Consider the following 26,543-nt stretch of genomic DNA (forward strand, 5'->3'; position numbering starts at 1 on the left):
TATAATAATGATATAGTACTCATATAATAATAATGATAATAATAATCATATAATACTCATATAGTCCTCATATAGTACTCATATAATACTCATAATATAATACTCATATAATACTCATAATATAATACTCATATAATACTCATAATATAATACTCATAATATAATACTCATAATAATAATACTCATAATATAATACTCATAATATAATACTCATATAATACTCATATAATACTCATAATACTATATAATACTCATATATAATACTCATAATATAATACTCATATAATACTCATATAGTACTCATATACTACTATATAAAGGAATATAATAATAATAATATAATACTCATATAATACTCATATAGTACTCATATAGTACTCATATAATAATAATAATAATAATATAGTAATCATATAATACTCATATAATACTCATAATATAATACTCATATAATAATAATAATAATCATATAATACTCATATAGTCCTCATATAATACTCATAATATAATACTCATATAATAATAATAATAATAATAATATAATAATAATATAATAATAATGATATAGTCCTCATGTACAGATAGAGAGTAAAGTCTTACTTCAGGTAAACAGGAGAGACTTCCGTTAACGGACCCGTGTAGACGCGTCACCATAGCAACGCATTCTCTTCAGGCAGCTCTAGAGCTGCCTGAAGAGAATGCGTTATAATATAAATAATATATTATATACTATAAATAAATACTATAAATACTATATATAAAGACTATAAATACTATAAATACTATATATAAATACTATAAATAAATAATAAATACTATAAATACTATAAATACTAAATAAAGACTATAAATAATAAATAAATATAAATAAATACTATAAATACTATAAATAAAGACTATATATAAAGATATAAATAAAATACTATAAATACTATAAATATAAATACTATATATAAAAATACTATAAATAAATACTATAAATACTATAAATAAATACTATAAATACTATATATAAATACTATAAATACTATAAATACTATATATAAATACTATAAATAAATAAAGATATAAATACTAAATAAAGACTATAAATACTATATACTATATATAAATACTATATATAAAGACTATAAAATACTATAAATACAAATAAAGACTATATAAATACTATACTATATATAAAGACTATAAATAAATACTAAAATACTATAAATAAATACTATAAATAAATACTATAAATACTATAAAGACTATAAATAAAGACTATAAATACTATAATAAAGACTATATAAAGACTATATATAATATATAAAGACTATATATAAAGACTATATATAAAGACTATATATAACTATATATAAAGACTATATATAAAAAGACTATATATAAAGACTATATATAAAGACTATATAAAAGACTATATATAAATAAAGACTACTATATATACTATATATAAAGACTATATATATATATAAAAAGACTATATATAAAGACTATATATATATATAAAGACTATATATACTATATATAAAGACTATAAATACTATAAATACTATAATAAATACTATATATAAATACTATAAATATATAAATAAAGACTATATAAAGACTATATATATAAAGACTATAAATAAATACTATAAATACTATATATAAATACTATATATAAAGACTATATAAATACTATAAATAAATACTATAAATACTATATATAAATACTATATAATATATAAAGACTATATATATATATAAAGACTATATATAAAGACTATATATAATATATAAAAAGACTATATATAATATATAAAGACTATATATAAAGACTATATATAAAGACTATATACTATATATAAAGACTATATATGTAATGGCGAAAAACCGTGGGTTGGGTTTTTCCTATATATATAAAGACTATATATAAAGACTATATATAAATATAAAAATTAAGACTATATATAAAGACTATATAAAAGACTATATATAAAGACTATATATAAAGACTATATATAAAGACTATATATAAAGACTATATATACTATATATAAAGACTATATATATATATAAAGACTATATATACTATATATAAAGACTATATATAAAGACTATATATAAATATAAAGACTATATATAAAGACTATATATAATATATAAAGTAAACGTTGAGAGGTTTCTATGCTGTGGTTTAAATCAATGAAACACAAGAACAGCGACTATAGAACAACACGGTGATGTTTATTCTTTATGAACAGGCAGAGCTCCGGACAGCCCCGCCCCCTTCAGGACCCTGAGCCAGGACTCCTGTAGCACAACATTAGCTCCACTCCAACAGGCTGCTAACAGGCTGCACACACACATTAGAGAACATTAGCTCCATGCTAACAGGCTGCTAACAGGCTGCACACACACATAGAGAACATTAGCTCCATGCTAACAGGCTGCTAACAGGCTGCACACACACACACATAGAGAACATTAGCTCCATGCTAACAGGCTGCTAACAGGCTGCACACACACACACACACACACAGTTTAACATGTCGGAGGTCAAACTGAAGAAGGAGACGAACATCCTGGACGTGGCGGAGGTGGAGAACAGGTCAGTCCGGACCGGTAGGGCTGTACCGGCTCACACTCTAGTTACCACACACACACACACACACACACACACACACACACACACACAGAGACACACACACACACACACACACACACACACACACACACACACACACACACACACACACACACACACACACACACACACACACACACACACACACACACACACACACACACACACACACACACACACACAGACACACACACACACACACACACACACACAGACACACACACACACACACACACACACACACACACACACACACACACAGACACACACACACACACACACAGAGACACACACACACACACACACACACAGACACACACACACACACACACACACACACACACACACACACACACACACACAGAGACACACACACACACACACACACACACACACACACACACACACACACACACAGCGTCCTGTTGGAGCAGAACCTCCAGGGTGCTTGATGGAGAACGGTTCTTCTCTTCCAGTTCATTAATGATGTTTCATGTCTCTGTTACAGGTCAGTTCTCTGTTGTTCTGGTTAAACGTTCCTCCAGTGAGAACAGCTGTCTGTTTGGGTTCACGAGTAACAAGACAACAGAACCACATCCAGGGACTGTGTGGTACTAGAATGTAATCCTCCTGTGTGTGTGTGTGTGTGTGTGTGTGTGTGTGTGTGTGTGTGTGTGTGTGTGTGTGTGTGTGTGTGTGTGTGTGTGTGTGTGTGTGTGTGTGTGTGTGCTGCAGGATCAAAGAGCTGTGTCAGCAGTTCCCTCACGGCATCACAGACCAGGTGATCCAGAACGACATGCCTCACCTGGAGCCTCAGCAGAGAGCCATGGCCATCAACAAGCTGCTGTCACTGGTCAGTCTGACGATGACGTCACCTCTCACTCCTCTCTCCTAATTGGTCGATCAGATCAGATACCTGCTGTCAGACCTCGGTCATGTGATCCGTGTTTCTGATCAGTGTGATTGATTCCAGGGTCAGCTGGACCTGCTGAGGAACAGTTCAGGTCTCCTGTACCGGATGAAGGACACGCAGGGGGCCAGGTACACACACCTCCAAGTACTGCATACTGTCAGTACACACACCTCCAAGTACTGCATACTGTCAGTACACACACCTCCAAGTACTGCATACTGTCAGTACACACACCTCCAAGTACTGCATACTGTCAGTACACACACCTCCAAGTACTGCATACTGTCAGTACACACACCTCCAAGTACTGCATACTGTCAGAGTACTGTATAAAGGCTGATAATCATTAAAGATGTAGAAGAAGAACTGAACACTTCATCTTGTGTTTCTTCTTCTTCTTCTTCTTCTTCTTCTTCTTCTTCTTCTTCTTCTTCTTCTTCTTGTGTTTCAGTAAGATGAAGGGCTCAGATAACCAGGAGAAGTTGGTCTATCAGGTGATTGAAGACGCAGGAAACAAAGGTAACAGAGTTCATCTCAATCAGACTCTAACTGATGGATTCATCATCAAAGACTCAAACAGTCCATCACATTAACAGGTTTATGTTTGTCTCGTTCAAACGCACACCATCTCTTCATAACGACCATCGACTGCAGAAACACATTCATAAATGCATATCAATGAACGTCATCAGACAAATGAAGGCTCTGCTGAAGCTGCTGTGCTTTTACTTTGAAATTCACTCTTTGTTTCCTGTGCGAGCTCGATGTGGAGGATGTTGAAGCTTCCTGTTACCTTCAGATACCCTTCAGATACCCTTCAGATGTGCTGAGCTTCAGTGGTGACTTTGACCACATTAACGTTCATACTGAACCCGAAACATTCTCTCGCTGCTCACCGGAGGGTTGAACTCGGTGGCTCTGGTCTGGTTCTGGACGTCTCCCCTCAGCAGGTTTATCTCTGGCTCTGAACCGTGTCCTCAGTAAAACCCACCTCGTCTCCTTTACCTTTCATATCTACAACCAATGGGTTTATGATTCATTATTAACTAGTTATTAACTAGTTCTCCGTAGATCTGGTCTCTAATAAACAAAAGTCTGTGAGGGTTTAGTTCTGTCCGTCTGTCAATTCATCGAGTGGTTCAGGGCTGTCTGCCTTCACTCCTGCAGACTTTGCATGAGGGAATTACCCACAATTCACAGTAATGTGATGTTAAAAACAGGGTTACCAGTGGAAGCATGGAGACGTAAGAAAAGGTAAACAAAGAGGAACATAAAACACCCCAAATCAGAGATGATACCTCACAGATTTATTCAAAACTAAAAGTAGTTATTGATTATTCAACATGACTGGTATAAACAGTATAAACTGTGGTTCTGTTCTTCAGGGATCTGGAGCAGAGACATCCGCTTTAAGAGCAACCTCCCTCTGACCGAGGTCAACAAGATCCTGAAGAACCTGGAGAGCAAGAAACTCATCAAAGCCGTCAAATCTGTGGCGGTGAGTTTAGAATCTGACACATGAAGATGTGGAGGAACCGGGTTCCCTGTCTGACGCTCCGGGTTCTCTGTTCCAGGCGTCTAAGAAGAAGGTCTACATGCTGTACAACCTGCAGCCGGACCGCTCTGTGACGGGGGGCGCCTGGTACAGCGACCAGGACTTTGAGTCCGAGTTTGTGGAGGTTCTCAACCAGCAGTGCTTCAAGTTCCTGCAGAGCAAGGTACAAAACAACTTTATTTTTACCTTGGCTAGTAAAAGTACAAAAGTATCAGCATCAAAGTATAATTGAAGCACCAAAAGTACTCAATATGCAGAATAATATGTATTATTGTATTTTAAATATTGATGCATTTATGTGTTCATCACTTTAATGACTTTATTTACTGCTGGTAGTTTAGTCTTTAGTGAAATGGGAACCTTTAGTTGTATTCTGCCTTCGCTGTTACACCGTATTCTGCCTTCGCTGTTACACCGTATTCTGCAGTCGCTGTTACACTGTATTCTACCTTCGCTGTTACACCGTATTCTACCTTCGCTGTTACACCGTATTCTGCAGTCGCTGTTACACCGTATTCTGCCTTCGCTGTTACACTGTATGCTGCCTTCGCTGTTACACCGTATTCTGCAGTCGCTGTTACACCGTATTCTGCAGTCGCTGTTACACCGTATTCTACCTTCGCTGTTACACCGTATTCTGCCTTCGCTGTTACACCGTATTCTGCCTTCGCTGTTACACCGTATTCTACCTTCGCTGTTACACCGTATTCTGCAGTCGCTGTTACACTATTCTACCTTCGCTGTTACACTGTATTCCACGCTTCCATGTGTTTGTTGGTCACATGACCCTCCGTCTGTGCTGTGTGTTCAGGCTGAAGCAGCGAGGGACAGCAAACAGAGTCCCATGGTTCAGAGGAACAGCTCCTTTGCCACCTCACACGAAGTCTGGAAGTACATCTGTGAGCTGGGAATCAGCAAGGTGATGCTCTCTAAGCCCCACCCCCTTTTATGACATCTTGGTTGAGTATTAAATATCCCTCCAGGTTGATTGACAGGTGTTTGACCACAGGTGGATCTGTCCATGGACGACATCGAGACCATCCTGAACACGCTCATCTACGACGGGAAGGTGGAGATGACCGTCATCGCCGCCAAGGAGGGGACGGTGGGCAGCGTGGACGGACAGATGAAGCTCTACCGCGGCGTCAACCCCGTCATCCAGCCCACGGGCCTCGTCAGGACGCCCTGCGGACTCTGCCCGGTAACAGCCTGTGATTGGACGGGACCACATCATCAGGTTGTAATGGCTGAGCGCTGACTTCCTGTTCTCTGTCCTCAGGTGTTTGACGACTGTCACGAAGGAGGAGAGATCTCTCCGTCCAACTGCATCTACATGACGGAGTGGCTGGACTTCTGACTGCTCGTCTCTCTGCTTCTCTGTGAGGAAGTCTTCCGTTTATTCTCCCAGCGATCTGTGATCCGCCTTTATTTTCTATTTATCTCAAAGTTCAATAAAAGGAAATGTAAAACGTGTTGTGAATGTGTTCAAAGAGTAGAGAGATTCATACATGGAAAGTCTTCCTCTCTAAATGGAGGACTTAACGTCTTAATGGACTGATGTGAAAACAGGCCCTGACAGCAGCACTCGGATGTTCTCTCATCAGACCTCATTAAAGCTCCATCAGAGCGTAACGGGCTGAGTGCTGACCGGCAGCACCGGTCACTTTACACTACATCTTCACATTCATCCTCCTGGAACCTCACCGTCAGCTGTGTTCATCAGGCTGAAAGGCTTCTCTAAATACTACACTACCCATCAGCCTCAGCAGCTTTCTAAAACAGGCTGCAACCTCTGTTTCTTTAAAGTGAAGTCATTGCTTCCTGTGTTAAAGCTGCATTCTCTCTGCTGTCCACCAGGGGGCGACTCCTCTGGTTGTATAGAAGTCTATGAGAAAATGACTCTACTTCTCTCTTGATTTATTCCCTCAGTAAACATTGTAAACATGAGTTTATGGTCTCAATCTCTAGTTTCAAGTCTTCTTCAATACAGCATGATGTTCATTTAGTAAATGATGCTCCATTTAGAGTCAAACAGACCATAAAGCAGGGGATGCTTTAGGGCGGGGCTACACACTGATTGACAGGTCCACACCAGAGACGTATACGGCGTCTCTACCTCACTCCTCCTCAGTCCATATATGGTCACTTCCTGTTCACTGGTTGTAGAAAAAAAAGATGGCGACGGATAAAACGCTGAACTCAAGGCTTCAAAACGTGCACAGACCAATGAGAGACGTCACCATGACAACCTTCTCTTCTTCTAAACAATCTGTGGTCAAAACCCATGAAATATAGTTCCTAGGAATCCTCCTTCAGGGTTCCTGTAAGTTCTCTAAGTTCTGTGAAGGTTCTTGTGTTCTTCAGAAGTTTAAAGAACTTCCTTGAAGTCACATGACGATAAAACACTTAAAGAACCCGTACGTCTAGAGAATGTTCTCTGAAGGTTCCTCTCAGGTTCCTACTGTTACCTTTGCCAAAGAATGTTCTCATGATATCTCTACAGGGTTCTCTCTAGGTAACATAAATACCCTCAGGGAACGTTCCCCAATGGTTCCTTTGTGGATACTTTGACCTAAACAAAAGCTTATAGTATGTTCTGTTACGATGGAGAACTACAGTAAAGAGAACCCGATGTTCTGTTATGTTCCTTCAACTCTTCATCAACGTTCAAGAGCTTCTAACTCAGTCTCTACAGAACGTGCTCCTGTGAGGAATAAACACTACACTACCCATGATGCTCAGCAGCTGTTGCCGTGGATGCCACTCTGCTGAGGGCTAATGGCTGCAGGTCCATTAAGCTCATTAATTATTAATGAGCACCGAGCCACGCCCTCTGTGTGACGTCATTTCCGGTATCCACACCAAAACAACCAGGACTTCCTGCTGATCCATGTCATTATGATGTCATTCATGATGTCATTATGATGTCATTATGATGTCATTATGATGTCATTATGATGTCATTATGATGTCATCATGATGTCATTATGATGTCATTATGATGTCATGATGTCATTATGATCTTTGGTGTCATTTATATTTAAACATTGTGTTGATCTCATTCTGTGTCACACAAACCGATCAGCCTCAACATTCAGAACATAAATATGAACATATTTATGTTTCTGTGCATATCAGCAAATCAATAACACCATCACTGACGTCATCACGGAGGTGAGAGGGAGGAGGAGGAGAGGGGGGGGGGAGGAGGAGGAGGAGGAGGAGAGGCAGAGAGGAGAGGCAGAGAGGAGGAGAGGGGGGAGGAGGAGGAGGAGGAGGAGGAGAGGAGGAGGAGGAGGAGGAGGAGGGGAGGGGGAGGGGAGGAGGAGGAGAGAGGAGGAGGAGGAGGAGGAGGAGAGGCAGAGAGGAGGAGGAGGAGGAGAGAGGAGGAGGAGGGAGGAGGAGGAGGAGAGGCAGAGGGAGGAGGAGGAGGAGGAGGAGGAGGAGAGGGGGGAGGAGAGAGGAGGAGGAGGAGGAGGGGGGAGGAGGAGGGGAGGGGGAGGGAGGAGGAGGAGAGAGAGGAGGAGGAGGAGGAGGAGGAGGAGAGGAGGAGGAGGAGAGGGAGGAGGAGGAGGGAGGAGGAGGAGGGAGGAGGAGGGAGGAGGGGAGGAGGAGGAGGAGGATGAGAGGAGGGGAGGAGGAGGGAGGAGGAGGAGGAGGAGGAGGAGGAGGGAGGGGGAGGAGGGAGGAGGAGGAGGAGGGAGGAGGATGAAGAGGAGGAGGAGGAGGGAGGAGGAGGGGGAGGGAGGAGAAGAGAGGGGGGGAGGATGAAGAGGAGGAGGAGGAGGAGGAGGAGGAAGGGGAGGAGGGAGAGAGGGAGGGAGGAGGGGGGCAGTGCGGATTCTTTCCCGTCATTCCCTGCAGCAGCAGCAGCTCCTCCTCTCTCTCTCTCTCTCTCTCTCTCTGTCTCTCTTCTCTTCTCTTCTCTTCTCGTCCTCGGCTGAAGTTTGCAGACTCGCTGAGATCTTCTGAGCAGGTCAGCTCCCGTCCGTCTGACTGGTGTACTGGTCTGTGTCCGTCTGTACTGGTCTGTACTGTTCGTCTGTACTGGTCTGTGTTGATCTTCTGTACTGGTCTGTACTGGTCTGGTGTACTGGTCTGTGTCCGTCTGTACTGGTCTGTACTGGTCTGTGTCCGTCTGTACTGGTCTGTGTTCGTCTGTACTGTCTGTACTGGTCTGTACTGTCTCTGTACTGGTCTGTGTCCGTCTGTACTGGTCTGTGTTGTCTGTACTGGTCTGTGTTCGTCTCTGTTGGTCTGTACTGGTCTGTACTGGTCTGTGTTCGTCTGTACTGGTCTGTACTGGTCTCTGCTGGTCTCTATTGTGGCTGAGCTGGGATTGGAGCGCAGCGACACACAGATCCTCCCGAAAAGCACTCCCCTCTGCTCCGGTGATCGGGCTCCTCTGCTCCGGTCTGAGGCTGGTCCTCCTCCCGAGGCCCGGTCTCTCTGTGGCCGGGCCTCGGTGCTCCTCAGTCTGCAGGAGGATGGAGGAGAATAACGGTGCGCCATGAGGAACAGGCGTGGCCGGAGGAGGAGGAGGAGGAGGAGGAGGTGTGTGTGTGTGTGTGTGTGTGTGTGTGTGTGTGTGTGTGTGTGTGTGTGAGTGTGTGTGTGTGTGTGTGTGTGTGTGTGTGTGTGTGTGTGTGTGTGTGTGTGTGTGTGTGTGTGTGTGTGTGTGTGTGTGTGTGTGTGTGTGTGTGTGTGTGTGTGTGTGTGTGTGTGTGTGTGTGTGTGTGTGTGTGTGTGTGTGTGTGTGTGTGTGTGTGTGTGTGTGTGTGTGTGTGTGTGTGTGTGTGTGTGTGTGTGTGTGTGTGTGTGTGTGTGTGTGTGTGAACGTGTGTGTGTGTGTGTGTGTGTGTGTGTGTGTGTGTGTGTGTGTGTGCTGTCCCAGCTGTGTGTGTGTGCTGTGTGTGAGTGAGTGTGTGTGTGTGTGAGTGTGTGTGTGTGTGTGCGTTCAGGACAATAAACAGAACGTGCGTGTGTTCTGTAGGTAGAACCTCCAGCTGCTGTCCCGGCTGTTGGAGGCTCAGCAAACACGGACCAGTGTGCTTGTGGTCCGGCTGAGGACCCAGACCCAGACCCAGACCCCAGACCCAGTCCCAGTCCCAGTCCCAGTCCCAGTCCCAGTCCCAGACCCAGTCCCAGACCCAGTCCCAGACCCAGTCCCAGTCCCAGTCCCAGTCCCAGACCCAGTCCCAGTCCCAGTCCCAGACCCAGACCCGGTTCCTCCTAAATAGGTGTTGTTGTTGTTGTTGGTGAACCTCTGAACACAAACATCGTGATGTTTCATAAAAACAACATTCAGCTGAAACGTTCTTTTAAAGTTCAGAGAACGTTTATTTATTTGATCAGAACTCATCTGATAATCAATAACTTCAGCTGGTTCCTGCTTCTTGTTGTGCCGATTTGCTACTTTTGTAGTTTTATTTTCTATTTTTGAAACTTCTAGAACTTCTATATGACTCATCAATCAATGAGCACCAACCATTGGTCTCCACGTTCTCTTAAGGTTCTTTAAACAGGTCAACTCAGTAACGTTTGGGAACCAAAGACACTGTAGGAAAACAAGCCGCTCAATGTTCAGAGAACCTTATGTTGGACCACATCATGGAAACGTTCCAGAATGAAGTCTGACTGAAGGTTCTCTGACAGTCTTGTTCTCTACAGAACTTTGGATGAACCTTCAATGTCTTCGTTAACCTCCATAGAACGTTCTCCAACTGTTCTATGGAACTCCATATACTCGTAGAACACATTAGTGTTAATGGAACATGACAGGAAGTAGCGTACCGTCTGTAGAGTTCCTCTGTGAACATTCACAGGATCAATATTAGAGGAACGTTTACAGAACGTTAATGTAAACACTGGTGAACTGGTATCTAGTCGTTTACATCGGAACACAGTCTGTTTAAACCAGACTGTAAACAAACAGCTGGTGATCAATAATGATCAGCTGATCAGCTTCAGACTCACATTAATGTCTCAGAGTCTCATTAACATGAATAATGGAGGACGGAGACGCCATCTTGGTTTTAGAGCCATTAGAGAAAGCTCCTCTCACAGGTGGAGAAATCAAACGCACCCGTCCAGAGAGATTTAAAGCTGCTGTTCAGGAACTCAATGAGGTTAAAGAAGTACAACTGTGAGGTACTTTACTCTCTACTTCTCTTACACCTCAGAGGTACATGTTGTACTTTCACTGTACTACACCTCAGAGGTACATGTTGTACTTTCACTGTACTACACCTCAGAGGTACATGTTGTACTTTCACTGTACTACACCTCAGAGGTACATGTTGTACTTTCACTGTACTACACCTCAGAGGTACATGTTGTACTTTTACTGTACTACACCTCAGAGGTACATGTTGTACTTTCACTGTACTACACCTCAGAGGTACATGTTGTACTTTCACTGTACTACATCTCAGAGGTACATGTTGTACTTTCACTGTACTACACCTCAGAGGTACATGTTGTACTTTCACTGTACTACATCTCAGAGGTACATGTTGTACTTTCACTGTACTACATAGATGTACTTATAGTACTTTACTGTACTGGTGACGTGATTCAACAGTTCAGTTCATTTAGAGATAATTGATCTGATCAGCTTCTCCTCTGAAGTTATTGATTATGATGTTCATCTGGTTGGTTTCATCAATACCAACAAATGGCTGTCTCCATTAGCTATGCTAAGCTAAGCTATGCTTACCAGTTGCTGGCTATAGCTTCATGTTTCTACTGATGAAGGGTGGGGTCAGCTAACCAGGAAATCACTGTGTGTGTGTGTGTGTGTGTGTGTGTGTGTGTGTGTGTGTGTGTGTGTGTGTGTGTGTGTGTGTGTGTGTGTGTGTGTGTGTGTGTGTGCGTGCGTGCGTGCGTGTGTGTGTGTGTAACATAAATCTAATAACTCCACCCTGCTCTGTTTGGTGGAGTGATGATGTCATTCTTCTTCTTCTATTTCTGGAACAGTTTGGTCTCTTCAGTTCTTGTTTATGAAGTATCTGTGTGTGTTTATACTTCATATCCACTGTATAATATTATATATTTACATCCATCCAGTCCTGATAAATGAATGCTCTGGTTACATTAAATAGAATGAATGTGTTATTACCACGCATACTAGCATAACATTAGCTTCATACTAGCATAACATTAGCTTCATACTAGCATAACATTAGCTTCATACTAGCATAACATTAGCTTCATACTAGCATAACATTAGCTTCATACTAGCATAACATTAGCTTCATACTAGCATAAACGTTTCTTAATGCTAGCATAAGAAGTCTATGAGAAAATGACTCTACTTCTCTCTTGATTTATTCCCTCAGTAAACATTGTAAACATGAGTTTATGGTCTCAATCTCTAGTTTCAAGTCTTCTTCAATACAGCATGATGTTCATTTAGTAAATGATGCTCCATTTAGAGTCAAACAGACCATAAAGCAGGGGATGCTTTAGGGCGGGGCTACACACTGATTGACAGGTCCACACCAGAGACGTATACGGCGTCTCTACGTCACTCCTCCTCACTCCATATATGGTCACTTCCTGTTCACTGGTTGCAAAAAACCAAGATGGCGACGGATAAAACACCTTCTTATATTCAGTCTGTGATCAATGTCTGATCTCATCTGGTCTTCAGAGAAACATTCCTCATGTTAACATGACTGAACCAACAGCTGTGTGTGTGTGTGTGTGTGTGTGTGTGTGTGTGTGTGTGTGTGTGTGTGTGTGTGTGTGTGTGTGTGTGTGTGTGTGTGTGTGTGTGTGAGACAGCTGCTGCAGGGAGACAGGTGACACACACCTGCTGCCCTGTGTGTGTGTGTGTGTGTGTGTGTGTGTGTGTGTGTGTGTGTGTGTGTGTGTGTGAGTGTGTGTGTGTGTGTGTGTGTGTGTGTGTGTGTGTGTGTGTGTGTGTGTGTGTGTGTGTGTGTGTGTGTGTGTGTGTGTGTGTGTGTGTGTGTGTGTGTGTGTGTCTCAGCTGTGACTGTCAGGCTCTGAAGAATGTTTGACGATATTTCAGGAGTTTTTCTTTCTGCTGTGTGAAACCATTTGTTCAACACACACACACACACACATGGTCTCAATCTCTAGTTCCAGGTCTCCTTCAATACAGCGGTAAACACTGATAATGACCGGACTCACAGCGGCGGGACAACAATGTCGTTGACCATAAAAGGTATCGACTACTGATTCTCAGGCATAGTCCTCATAAAGATAGAAATACGAGGTTGTGTGTGTGTGTATTTTGGATCCGTCATTTTGAGCAATTTTCAGCAGCAATTTTAGATAAGACAGCTCATTTTGACTGCGCAAACACACTCAAACAATTACACTTCTGCACACAACGATATATATACACACACACACACACACACACACACACACACACACACACACACACACACTCACACACACTCACATTTAAAGAAAGCAAGACAGTTTTGATGGTCTCGATGCTAAGCTAGGCTAACCAGGACATGATTGTCATTGACCTCCACTGTTCCTCTGGGACCCTCTCTTACATTTAAATATAGATCATCTGTCTCTGTTTCATATTTATTATGTTTTTATTGAAAGCACCGGAGTCGGCCTGTTCCTTTAACGTTCCCCTCATTAGCTAACAAGCTAATACGTTAGCATTCCAGATGACAGCCTTTAGCTTGTTGGCATCAGAGAACGGTCAGCAGTGAAGGGAGTTTCTGTTGCTGTCGTCATGTTGGTGGAATGTGGAGCCATGTGAACCCAGAGGGAGGGGCCCCAACACTTCCTGCCCCCCCTGTTTCCTGTCAGCCTTCCAGTTTCCACTCAGGGGAAATTGACTCTGTTTTTATCTCCAATAATCTTCTTTGGCAGGGAGAACATTCATATAGTTCTACCTTCTTCACTCTGTTTTCATATTCATTTTATTTTTGATTCTTTGAGAATTTTAAAACTAAAAAGTAGTTTATTTTGGAAACATTAAGAGGCTTCAGTGTGCTCATCTGTTTCATGAGCTCTAGGTTCCTCATGGTGGCTTTACAGTAGATAACATGTTAAAATATTGTCATGTTTGATGTTTCTGATTAATATTCCTGCTGCATTGATGTTTATTTCCTTGATTTTGTAGTTGTTTACTTTAATCGACATCAATGCATCATATTCTATAAAATCTGATATTTGTGGCGTCGCTGTCCTGTGAGAACCACGGATCTCTAAAAAGAACAAACAAGTACAAGTAGTACCAGCAAGTACAAGTCCAGTACTTGAGTACATGTACTGAGTTACTTTCCACCTCTGCTAGTAGTTGGTTACTCCTCTGACCTCTGACCTGTTGTCCTCCTGAGCTGGTCAGAGGTCTGTTTCCATCATCCAGCAGAGGATTCTGGGAAGTCGGGTCCATTACTGGAGTCCCTGAGGACGTCCTGGATGTCTGAGTGCTCTAATGGATCCAATAACTCTGATGTGATCATGGAGCACTTTACTTCCTCCATTAGCTGCAGTCAGCAGACCGAGCAGCCAATGGGAGCTCAGCGAGGCCGCTCTCTGCACAACATCATCATGACGTCATCACAACATCATCATGACGTCATCACATCATCATCATGACATCATCACAACATCATCATGACATCATCACAACATCATCATGACGTCATCACATCATCATCATGACATCATCACAACATCATCATGACATCATCACAACATCATCATGACGTCATCACAACATCATCATGACATCATCACAACATCATCATGACATCATCACAACATCATCATGACGTCATCACATCATCATGACATCATCACAACATCATCATGACATCATCACAACATCATCATGACATCATCACACCATCATCATGACATCATCACAACATCATCACGCCATCATCACTCCATCATCATGACATCACGACATCATCACATCATCATGACACCATCATGACATCATCATGACATCACACAGAGTTTATAGTTTGCAGCTGTTCAAACATAACGATGATGTTTACATATGAAGCCTTTAATAACTTGTGGTCTGAGAGAAGAAGACGTGTTTTAAGAGGAAACTGTGGGCGTAGCTTTAGGTGGAGTCAGTGGAGCCTCATGTAGCAGTTGAAACATTTCCAGAAACCTACAGTCAGTGAATGCATCATGAGCAGGAACAGGTGTGTCAGCTGCAGGAATAAAGGCAGCAGAAGAAGAAAACGTCTTCACATTAACAGATTGATCAACATGTGAACTCTGGGACTGAGGCGCCATCTGGTGGCTGAACTGAGTCAGTGTGTGTGTGTGTGTGTGTGTGTGTGTGTGTGTGTGTGTGTCAGTGTGTGTGTGTGTGTGCGTGTGTCTGTGTGTTTACTTTACTGGAGTACTTTTATGTTACGCTACATCACAACAGTTTATGGTTCAGATGAGCTTTTAAAATACTTCTTAAACATCAGTATTATTCCCAACATAAGGTACATGACAGTACAGTGTAGTAGTACATGGAGTACTTGTTGTACTGCAGAGGGCAGTATTGTTTTTGATTATTTATTGATCATGATGAGGATGTTGACTTCCTGTCGTCCTGCAGGGCTCGTCCTGAGGCTGCCGATGCGGACGCGTCCCCGCTGACTTCGAGGCGTGTGTCAGAGGTCATAGGTCATGATGACGACGGTGGCCGCCGAGTTCGACCACATGGAGCTGCAGCAGCAGTACAGCAGCAGCAACGACACGGTGAACAACCGCTGGGATGAAGAGTGGGACAACGAGAACAGCTCGGCCCGCCTCTTCGAACGCTCACGCATCAAGGCGCTGGCAGGTAGGAGCCCCGCCGCCTTAAAAATACCACCTTAAGTCAGCTGACATGAGGTCCATCTGTACCGACACTCAGAGGTAGAAAACTAACTCAGACTGTGAGACGGTGGATCTGAGGAAACACCAGGAGGTCTAGCTGGGTCACATTGATATTTTCAGATATCATCATACCATAACCCATATCTGACGCGTTCTTTCTCCAGTATTTAACATACTGATCTTCTCTTGATAAGAGAGAATCTTTCTCTTCAGTCTCTTCTGATGTCTGATTCAGTCTGAGCTGCAGACTCATCAGAGCAGTGAGCTGCTCTTACCACCAGGGGGCGTAGAACCCTGAGGTTTAATCCATCTCTACAACAACACCAATACTGATAATAATACTAATACTAATAATACTGATAATAATAATGATACTGATAATACTAATAATACTGATAATAACGTTTATAATAATCTGTACGCTTGAATCGTTCTGCTTTTATGAGCACTTTCATTCTTCTAAACATGAATATGAGTCGAGATGAATAAATTCCACATTTTTAACAACTAAGTTCATAAAAAGACCTTCTGAAGATAAAAGACTCTTTCAGGTTGTTGGTAAGGTTCCTCTGTAACATCATCGGAACCGACACGAATGTTTACTGTGTGAGGACGTAATCGATTCAAGTGTTTATTTGTCTCAGGTGGAACAGTCTCAGGGAGAACAGTCTCAGGTGGAACAGTCTCAGGGGGAACAGTCTCAGGTGGAACAGTCTCAGGTGGAACAGTCTCAGGTGGAACAGTCTCAGGTGGAACAGTCTCAGGTGGAACAGTCTCAGGTGGAACAGTCTCAGGTAGAACAGTTTCAGGTGGAACAGTCTCAGGTGGAACAGTTTCAGGTGGAACAGTCTCAGGGAGAACAGGTGGTGTAGTGGTTCAGTTACAACAGTAGAGGGCAGTAGAGGGCAGTCAGGTGGTCACTGCAGAGCTCTCAGTTGTTTTATTGTGAAGGAATTTGCTCTCAGGTGTTTTATTGTGAAGGAATTTGCTCTCAGGTGTTTTATTGTGAAGGAATTTGCTCTCAGGTTTTTTATTGTGGAGGGATGAATCAGACTCCCAGCATGCCTGGCGTTCTGCTGACTCACTGATGGTTAATGTGATTTCTCTGCAGAACAGACTCACATTGTGTCCAATCAGCTGATCACATCGCTCCATCCAATCAGGACGAGACTCATCAGACCTGAAACAACATGTGTGTTTATGAGAGACGGAGGTCTCTGCTGATTGGACGAGACTCAATCCGTCAGTCAGCTGACCTCAGCACAGAGACCCAGAACCCACTGACTAGAGCAGCCTGATGATACCGATATGCAGTGATCTAGTCTAGAGGAGACTAATTACTAGTATAAACTAATAAACTAGTTATTCTGCTTTCAGACAGGAAGTGACTGATTTAAATGTTACGTAAATGAAAAAAGGCTGTCCTTGAGATCTGTTTCATATAAGAGTTAAAAGACAGATCCTGATCAAAGAAAACTCCAAGGTTCTTAACGGTAGTGCTGGATGCTAGAGCAATGCCATCTAGAGAAACTATATCGTTAGATAATTGATTTCTAGTAGAATAACTTCAGTTTTGTCAGCGTTTAACATTAAGAAGTTACAGGTCATCCAGGTTTTTATGTCCGTAAGACATGCTTGAAGTTTAGAGAACTGGTTAGTTTCGTCTGGCTTAATCGATAGATATAACTGGGTATCATCTGCATAACAATGAAAGTTTACTGAGTGTTTTCTGATAATATTCCCCAAGGGAAGCATATATAAAGTAAATAAAATAGGTCCAAGAACAGACCCCTGTGGAACTCCGTGACTGACCTTGGTTTTCATCGAGCTTTCATTGTTTACATAAACAAACTGAGATCGGTCTGATAAATACGACTTCAACCAGCTGAGTGCGGTTCCTTTAATGCCTATAAAATGCTCCAGTCTCTGTAATAAGATCTGATGGTCAATGGTATCAAATGCAGCACTAAGGTCTAACAATACAAGTACAGAGACAAGTCCTTTGTCTGAAGCTATTAGAAGGTCATTGGTAATTTTCACCAGTGATGTTTCTGAATCCTGACAAATATACCAAAATAAAAATAAAATAAACAAACAAACAAACAAACAAACTATTGGTATGTAGAAAGTCACTCTTCTTTAGATATTTTTTCATCGAGGTTTCATTTAAACAGTCGTTCGATCCAAACGCTTATTAAATATGTAGAAAAAGAAAATCACACAATTAAAAAGAGACATAAAATAGAGCAAAAGGAAGAAATAACAACAAATATAAATAAAATTTAAAATTTAAAAAGATAAAATAAAGTATATATATATATATATATATGTGTGTGTGTGTGTGTGTATGCCCATAAGTGCAGGATGTTTGTTCCTTATTTCCTGTCCTTCTCTCAGGAATGTGAAGGAACAATGAAGGGAACCCCCCCCCCCCTCCTTTTCACACCCCTGATGACATCATTGTCAAACTGTAACCTCATTGGCTGATAGGTGAAGCTCCTCCCCCAACACACACTGAGATGATGTGAAAAATCTGACACACGATTTTATTAAATTATATTAAAGTGTTTATCGGTGAATAACAGAAAACAACTGACGTCATTCAGGAATCATTTAACTGTCTTTAAAACATTCTAACTGTTTAGTGGGTGGAGCTTCAGTCAGAGCAGCAGAAGAAGAATGAACACACACACACACACACACACACACACACACACACACACACACTCTCTCTGGTAGACTTTGACCTCTGGACTCTTTTCTTTCTGCTCCTGGAGACACGAGGACGTCTTCGTCTGCAGCTGCATGTCGACTTTTCTTTTCTTCTTCTTCTGTGGTTTTTAAACCCGTCTGGAGTTTCACATCATTTTGGTGTTTTTTTTCATTAAATTCACATTTGATTCACTTTTTAAAGATAAAGTTTTCCTCTAAAGGAAGGGTTCTTTGGTCTGAGCTTCATGTCACTGAAGCGTCTGTGGATTTAAGGAGTTTTTCTTCTTCAGTCATCTGGATCTCTTGTCTTCTTCTCTGACGTTAAACCAGCTGAACTCGTGTTTCACTGACTCTCTGATCCGGATGGTTTACCTTCAGTGTGAGCTCAGGGCAGCAGGGACTCGTGTGCCTCTGGGGTTGGACCTGAAGAAATAAAAATATCTAAATATATATCTAAATATATATAAATATATATAAATACTAGTAGAGGACCAGGATGGAGGAGGAGTGGGCGTCGACCGACTCCACTCAGCTCCACTTCAACTACAACCAGCTGGAGGGTCGCTTCAAACAGCTGCAAGGTAAGAAGAAGAGGAGGGGTCAGTGAGGGGTCAGAGGTCAGACAGGTTGAACCAGAGGCGGCCATGTTGGTTCTGTTCTCCTGTGTTTAGAACCAATGGCGTCTCAGGTTCAGGTTCCTCTGGGTCGGTTCCTGAGCGGCTCACGTGAGAACGAGATGATCTGTTTCCTCCTCTGGAGACATCGACACATTAGAGACAAACAGGTGAATGGTGACGAGCCGACCAATCACAAGTCTCCACTGATGACGTGAATCTGAGACTCGTTTATGGTTTTATGAATATTTAATAAGAACATTTTCACTGGATAAAAAAAATAAACAAAAGAGACTTCTTCTTCTTCTGTGTTCATCCACCGTCTTCTTCTTCTTCTTCTTCTTCTTCTTCTTCTTCTTCTTCTTCTTCTTCTTCTTCTTCTTGTATTTCTTCTGCTTCTTCTTCTTCTTCTACTTCTTCATGTTCTTCTTCTTTTTCTTCTACTTCTTCATCTTCTTCTTCCTCATCTTCTACTTCTTCTGCTTCTTCTTCTTCTTCATCTTCTTCTTCATCTTCTTCTTCTACTTCTTCATCTTCTTCTTCTTTTTCTTCTACTTCTTCTTCATCTTCTTCCTCATCTTCTTCTTCTTCTACTTCTTCTTCATCTTCTTCTACTTCTTCTTCTCCTTCTCCTTCATCTTCTTCTTCTTCTTCTCCTTCTCTGTTTATTTTCACGTCAGTGTGAAAAGGAGAAAAACAGAAATGTGTTTTGTAGTTTGTATGTTTTTATGTTCTTCTGCTTCTTCTTCTTCTTCTACTTCTTCATGTTCTTCTTCTTTTTCTTCTACTTCTTCATCTTCTTCTTCCTCATCTTCTACTTCTTCTGCTTCTTCTTCTTCTTCATCTTCTTCTTCATCTTCTTCTTCTTCTACTTCTTCATCTTCTTCTTCATCTTCTTCTTCTTCTACTTCTTCATCTTCTTCTTCTTTTTCTTCTACTTCTTCATCTTCTTCTTCCTCATCTTCTTCTTCTTCTACTTCTTCTTCATCTTCTTCTTCTTCTACTTCTTCTTCTTCTTCTACATCTTCTTCATCTTCTTCTCCTTCTCCTTCTTCTTCTTCTTCTCTGTTTATTTTCACGTCAGTGTGAAAAGGATGGTCAATGTGTTTTGTAGTTTGTATGTTTTTATGTTGTATCTTAAATCCTCCATGTTTCTGTGTAGATTTATTTAAACCGGCTATGAACACAGTATTATTTCTAATACTAATACTTTAAATACTTATAATAAAACTCTAAGTACAACTAATAATACAAAATACTACTAATATTAGTCTAAATACTACTAGTAATAGTCTAAATACTTACAATATTACTGTAAATACTAATAATACTGTAAATACTAATAATAATACTCTAAGTACTTGTAATAACAGGAACACTTTGGAGTATTGATCATCAGCAGCTCAGTACAACGTGAAGGATTCAGAGTTTTCACTTCATCACATATGAAGTAAAAGTACCTGAATATCAGATAATAATCTGACTGTGAGTTCTGGCTCCTGATTGGCTCTCTTGTAAAGGTACAAACACGGATCATGGTCCTAGTTTAGAGTCTCCTCGCTGTCCACTCCATTCAGACTTCACTTCCTTCCTGCTTCCTCTGGGTCAAAGGTCAAACACCAAAATAACCTCTGAGAGAAACAAACCGTTTTAATCTGTGTGTGTGTGTGTGTGTGTGTGTGTGTGTGTGTGTGTGTGTGTGTGTGTGTGTGTGTGTGTGTGTGTTGTGTGCGCAGATGAGCGGGAGGCGGTGCAGAAGAAGACCTTCACTAAGTGGGTGAACTCTCACCTGTCCAGAGTCTCCTGCAGGATCACAGACCTCTACATGGACCTGAGGGACGGACGCATGCTCATCAAACTACTGGAGGTCCTGTCAGGAGAGAGACTGGTACAGTACACAGAGTACACACAGAGTACACACAGAGTACACAGAGTACACACAGAGTACCAACAGTACAAAATAACTACACATTAAGTACACAGAACTGCTGCTCTACGACCTCCTGACCTGATGTCCTCCTGACCTCATGTCCTCCTGTCCTCCTGACTTCCTGACCTCCTGACCTGATGTCCTCCTGACCTGATGTCCTCCTGACCTCATGTCCTCCTGACTTCCTGACCTGATGTCCTCCTGACCTCATGTCCTCCTGACCTCATGTCCTCCTGTCCTCCTGACCTCCTGACCTGATGTCCTCCTGACCTCTTGACCTCCTGACCTGATGTCCTCATGTCCTCCTGACCTCCTGTCCTCCTGACCTCCTGTCCTCATGTCCTCCTGACCTCATGTCCTCATGTCCTCCTGACCTCCTGACCTCCTGTCCTCCTGACCTCATGTCCTCCTGACCTCTTGACCTCATACCTGTGTCTCTAATGTGTCTTCTTCTTTCTTCTTCTTCTCCTCTTCTTCTTTTTCTTCTTCGTTGGTCTCCAGCCGAAGCCCACCAAAGGCCGGATGCGTATTCACTGTCTGGAGAACGTGGACAAAGCTCTGCAGTTCCTGAAGGAGCAGAGGGTTCACCTGGAGAACATGGGCTGTCACGACATCGTGGACGGAAACCACCGACTGACGCTGGGCCTCATCTGGACCATCATCCTCCGCTTCCAGGTAACGACCCGCACCGAACCTCTGACCAAAGCCACCAAAGTTTATACGTTTCTGCACAATCCGTTCACTCCGTTTCTCTGGTAACCCTGTGGGTTTGACTAATACCTGGAACAGTCATTACCATCCCATAATGATCTGATGCAATGGAAACGTTGTTCAATGCTCCAGCAACGGGAGATATTTGTAGTCCGCTCAGCTCATAGAACACTCTGGCTTAACTAAGAGCCAGGAAGCTAACGTTATGCTAGCATGAAGCTAACGTTATGCTAGCATTAAGCTAATGTTATGCTATCATTAAGCTAACTTATGCTAGCATTAAGCTAGCATGAAGCTATCATTATGCTAGCATGAAGCTAACGTTATGCTAACATAAAGCTAACTTATGCTAGCATTAAGCTGGTTTGCATTCACTTTAATACACAAGTTGTGCTTCAGAGAAGCTGCTGCTGAACTTTATGATATAGTGTCAGTTATTAAACAGCTCAGGTTAAAGTCCAGTTAGCTCATGCAGACCGGCGTCAAGGAAACCCAGCCCAGGTGACATCACACTGTCCTGGAACAACCTTTGACAAATCAGAAACCTTTTTAAAGTGAAACCCTGAAAGTATTCACAAATCATGGCGAGGCGCTGGGTCAGTCCGAACTTAAACTTCATCAAGTTTTTAGCCGAGAGACGTTCAGGGTTCACAGGAATCCTGATAAGCAGTGTTTTAAAAAATACATCAATGATACTTTTTAAAATTATACTTCAATAATAAGGATCCATTATGGTCACCAACATCTTAACACCTGTAAACACCAGACAGGTGGAGGTTAGTGTGCTCACCTGTAAACGGGTGGAGGTGTGATGTGATGTGTGGTGTCTCAGATTCAGGACATCAGTGTGGAGACTGAAGACAACAAAGAGAAGAGATCGGCTAAAGACGCTCTGCTGCTCTGGTGTCAGATGAAGACGGCAGGGTGAGTACTACAGTACCTGTATTTATACTACTGAATACTACTACTGATTACTACTACTGAATACTACTACTGATTACTACTACTGAATACTACTACTGATTACTACTACTGAATACTACTACTGAATACTACTACTGATTACTACTACTGAATACTACTACTGATTACTACTGATACTTCTGCTATGTTTGGTGTGTGTGTTGTTTCTTCAGGTATCCCAACGTGAACATCCGCAACTTCAGCACCAGCTGGAGAGACGGCATGGCCTTCAACGCTCTCATCCACAAACACAGGTAACATCTTCATCATCATCATCATCATCATCATCATCATCATCATCAGCACAAACAAACAAACACAGGTACATCTTCATCATCATCATCATCACAAACAAACAAACAAACACAGGTAACATCTTCATCATCATCAGCACAAACCACCAACATCTGACTTGTTAATCAGGTTATATCTTCTTTAATTTGACCCTTTTAAATAATAACATGATTTATATATTTTAAACATCTTTATTTATCTCTTTAAATCGTTTCCTGCTGTGTTGCATTTGTGTAAATAAAGTTTTATTGTTATTTTCAGACCCGATCTGATTGATTTTGACAAACTGAAGAAGTCCAACGCTCACCACAACCTGCAGAACGCTTTCAACCTGGCAGAGCAACACCTGGGCATCACACAGCTGCTGGATCCAGAGGGTAACATCCTGGACTGGTTCAACTAAACCTGACCTGAGAACATCAAGTTTAACTAAACCTGACCTGAGAACATCAAGTTTAACTAAACCTGACCTGAGAACATCAAGTTTAACTAAACCTGACCTGAGAACATCAAGGTTAACTAACCTGACCTGAGAACACACATTCAGTTTAAATAAACCTGACATGAGAACACATTGAGGTTAACTAAACCTGACCTGAGAACACATTGAGGTTAACTAAACCTGACCTGAGAACACATTCAGTTCAACTAAACCTGACCTGAGAACATCAAGGTTAACTAAACCTGACCTAAGAACATCAAGGTTAACTAAACCTGACCTGAGAACATATTCAGTTTAACTAAACCTGACCTGAGAACATCAAGTTTAACTAAACCTGACCTTTAAACACACATTCAGTTTAAATAAACCTGACCTGAGATAATCAAGTTGAACTAAACCTTAGAACACACATCCTGTTTAACTAAACCTTACCTAAGAAAAAACATCCTGTTTAACTAAACCTGATCTGAAGTAATAACCAGTTTAAGGTAACCTGACCTACGAAGAAACATCCAATTAACCTAACCTGACCTGAAAACACACCTCCAGTTTAACTAAACCTGACATGAAAACACACTTTCAGTTTAATACAAACCTGATCTAAGACAAAACGTTGAGTTTAACTAAACCTGACCTCAAAATTTTCCTTTGTTTGTGTGACTGGATACCTTCAGGTCTAAAACTCTTCAAATGAATCAATAAAGCTTGTTTCTGTGTTTGACCTCTTGTTCTCTCTGAGGTCATAACTCTTAATTAGGGGTCACATGTCTCAGAGGTTCAGTTTGAGATGCTGAATCATCTGTTCTATTGTTTCTCTGCTGTTTTCTCAAACATAAAACCAGGTTCTTACATAAAGACATGAGATCTAGATGAAAACCATAAACAGAGGAAGTCATTAGATGTTGTTTGCGTTGCAGATATCAGCGTGGACCATCCTGATGAGAAGTCCGTCATCACCTACGTGGTGACGTATTACCACTACTTCTCCAAGATGAAGGCTCTGAAGGTGGAGGGCAAACGCATCGGGAAGGTCAGACCACAGATTATAACCTTAACTTTGAATATTATATTCACCAGATCAATATTAAAAATATCTGTTCATTAACCAGAGAGCATGAACATGAAACCTCCCTCAGATATACAGGAACACATAAATCCTTTAAAAACATGGATTACAGCATTTCACTGATAGCTGATGGGCAGCTACTCTGCTATTGGCTGCACTGGACCAGGAAGTGACATCACACACATTCAGAAACACAACATTTTTATCTTAGAGCTACTTTTTAAAGAGAGCAAATGTGAGAAAATGGATGTGTTTTGGAAAAAAGTAAAAAGTTGAGTTTAGAAGTCAGAGCTCTAGAGTGATAAACCAAACATAATAGAATAAAGGATTTAATGCTGTAATGGGATCAAACAATGTGGTTTTAATGGGTCTGGTGGGACCTTTTGTTCCTTCAGGGTCTGAGTTATTACTGATTCATTATAGGAGCTGAGGTTCAACAAGGGTTGTTCTGATGTTCAGGGACACGTCTCTGTCTCTATGTCCAGGTGTTGGATAACGCCATCGAGACGGAGAAGATGATCGAGAAGTACGAGTCTCTGGCCTCAGACCTGCTGGAGTGGATCGAACAGACCATCATCATCCTCAACAATAGGAAGTTCGCCAACTCTCTGGTGGGAGTCCAGCAGCAGCTTCAGGCCTTCAACACCTACCGAACTGTGGAGAAACCCCCAAAGTCAGAACACTTCAGAACTCCACACACTAACTGAGAATATGAAACACAACCTCTGCTTGCTCCTTCCACCTCCTCTTAACTGGTGTCTCTGCCGTCTGTCTCCAGGTTCACAGAGAAGGGAAACCTGGAGGTCCTTCTGTTCACCATCCAGAGTAAGATGAGAGCCAACAATCAGAAGGTCTACATGCCCCGAGAGGGAAAACTCATCTCAGACATCAACAAGGTGAGAGCTGCTCCACCTCCAGGTCCTCCATCATGAATGTGTAATAAAAAACACTGTCAGTACCTACAAACACAGCCAGAGGAGTGCGTTCTACAGGATACTGTGTATTATTAATTAAGTATTATGAATGAATCAGTACAATCATTTTAGAGGCCATTCTCACAGTGGAGGAGATAAACTGTGATATAAGCTTCTTTATTGTTTAACTGAAAAAAATGTAGTTACGTTGAGGAAGAGTTTTAAGGTCTTGATGTTCGCCGTCAGGCCTGGGAGCGACTGGAGAAGGCGGAGCATGAGAGGGAGCTGGCTCTGAGGATGGAGCTGATTCGTCAGGAGAAACTGGAACAACTGGCCAGACGCTTCGACCGCAAAGCGGCCATGAGAGAAACCTGGCTCAGTGAGAACCAGAGGCTTGTGTCACAGGTAAGAAGACGCTAAAGCGGCAGCGTCATCCAGGTGCTGCTCCACGTTATCAGCTGCAACTAAAAATTAAACTGCATGAGTTTGTTTAATGAGTGTACTGCTGCCTCCTTTCTCTCCAGGACAACTTTGGTTTCGACCTTCAGGCCGTCGAGGCAGCCACCAAGAAGCACGAGGCGATCGAGACGGACATCGCGGCGTACGAGGAGCGTGTCCAGGCCGTGGTCTCTGTGGCGAAGGAGCTGGAGGTGGAGCGCTACCACGACATCAAACGCATCACGGCCAGGAAGGACAACGTGATCCGGCTGTGGGAGTACCTGCTGGAGCTGCTGAAGGCCCGCAGACAGAGACTGGAGATGAACCTGGGCCTGCAGAGAGTCTTCCAGGAGATGCTCTACATCATGGACTGGATGGATGAGATGAAGGTACGTTGATAAAACAGACCCACACATGGAGAAGATGGACGTCACTTTCATTTCTGATATTCCAGCACAGAGAGGGCCAGGACGTGTTAAGCTCAAAGAACAGAAACAGGAAGTAACTGTTAGCTTCCTTGTAG

General features: G+C 42.0%; 2 protein-coding genes across 3 annotated transcripts in view; both read left to right on the plus strand.

Moving 5' to 3' along the window:
* The first annotated feature begins 2,282 nt into the window (after nucleotides 1–2,282).
* polr3f (polymerase (RNA) III (DNA directed) polypeptide F) lies at nucleotides 2,283–6,711 on the plus strand. Its single transcript, XM_054604477.1, has 9 exons — nucleotides 2,283–2,596; nucleotides 3,368–3,485; nucleotides 3,606–3,673; nucleotides 3,997–4,064; nucleotides 4,931–5,043; nucleotides 5,120–5,263; nucleotides 5,912–6,019; nucleotides 6,110–6,301; nucleotides 6,380–6,711. The coding sequence occupies exons 1-9, from the start codon at nucleotides 2,535–2,537 to the stop codon at nucleotides 6,455–6,457; spliced, it is 951 nt and encodes a 316-aa protein (XP_054460452.1). The 5' UTR covers nucleotides 2,283–2,534; the 3' UTR covers nucleotides 6,458–6,711.
* Nucleotides 6,712–9,011: 2,300 nt separating this feature from the next.
* Nucleotides 9,012–26,543, plus strand: part of LOC129095793 (spectrin beta chain, non-erythrocytic 1-like) — a 32,857-nt gene continuing 15,325 nt past the window's right edge. The window contains exons 1-12 of one of the 2 annotated variants that reach the window (XM_054604352.1): nucleotides 9,012–9,076; nucleotides 15,674–15,901; nucleotides 20,999–21,150; nucleotides 21,694–21,867; nucleotides 22,736–22,827; nucleotides 23,040–23,120; nucleotides 23,422–23,537; nucleotides 24,520–24,632; nucleotides 25,154–25,341; nucleotides 25,447–25,564; nucleotides 25,829–25,987; nucleotides 26,107–26,409. In XM_054604352.1, coding sequence (XP_054460327.1) covers nucleotides 15,745–15,901; nucleotides 20,999–21,150; nucleotides 21,694–21,867; nucleotides 22,736–22,827; nucleotides 23,040–23,120; nucleotides 23,422–23,537; nucleotides 24,520–24,632; nucleotides 25,154–25,341; nucleotides 25,447–25,564; nucleotides 25,829–25,987; nucleotides 26,107–26,409 — 1,653 coding nt within the window. In that variant the 5' untranslated portion in view covers nucleotides 9,012–9,076; nucleotides 15,674–15,744. Of the gene's footprint in view, nucleotides 9,077–15,673; nucleotides 15,902–19,145; nucleotides 19,230–20,998; nucleotides 21,151–21,693; nucleotides 21,868–22,735; nucleotides 22,828–23,039; nucleotides 23,121–23,421; nucleotides 23,538–24,519; nucleotides 24,633–25,153; nucleotides 25,342–25,446; nucleotides 25,565–25,828; nucleotides 25,988–26,106; nucleotides 26,410–26,543 lie in introns of those variants that run through there. The other variant, XM_054604353.1, reaches the window with a different exon arrangement.

The sequence above is a fragment of the Anoplopoma fimbria genome, chromosome 9 (genome assembly GCF_027596085.1).
Source record: "Anoplopoma fimbria isolate UVic2021 breed Golden Eagle Sablefish chromosome 9, Afim_UVic_2022, whole genome shotgun sequence".
Classification (NCBI taxonomy): domain Eukaryota; kingdom Metazoa; phylum Chordata; class Actinopteri; order Perciformes; family Anoplopomatidae; genus Anoplopoma; species Anoplopoma fimbria.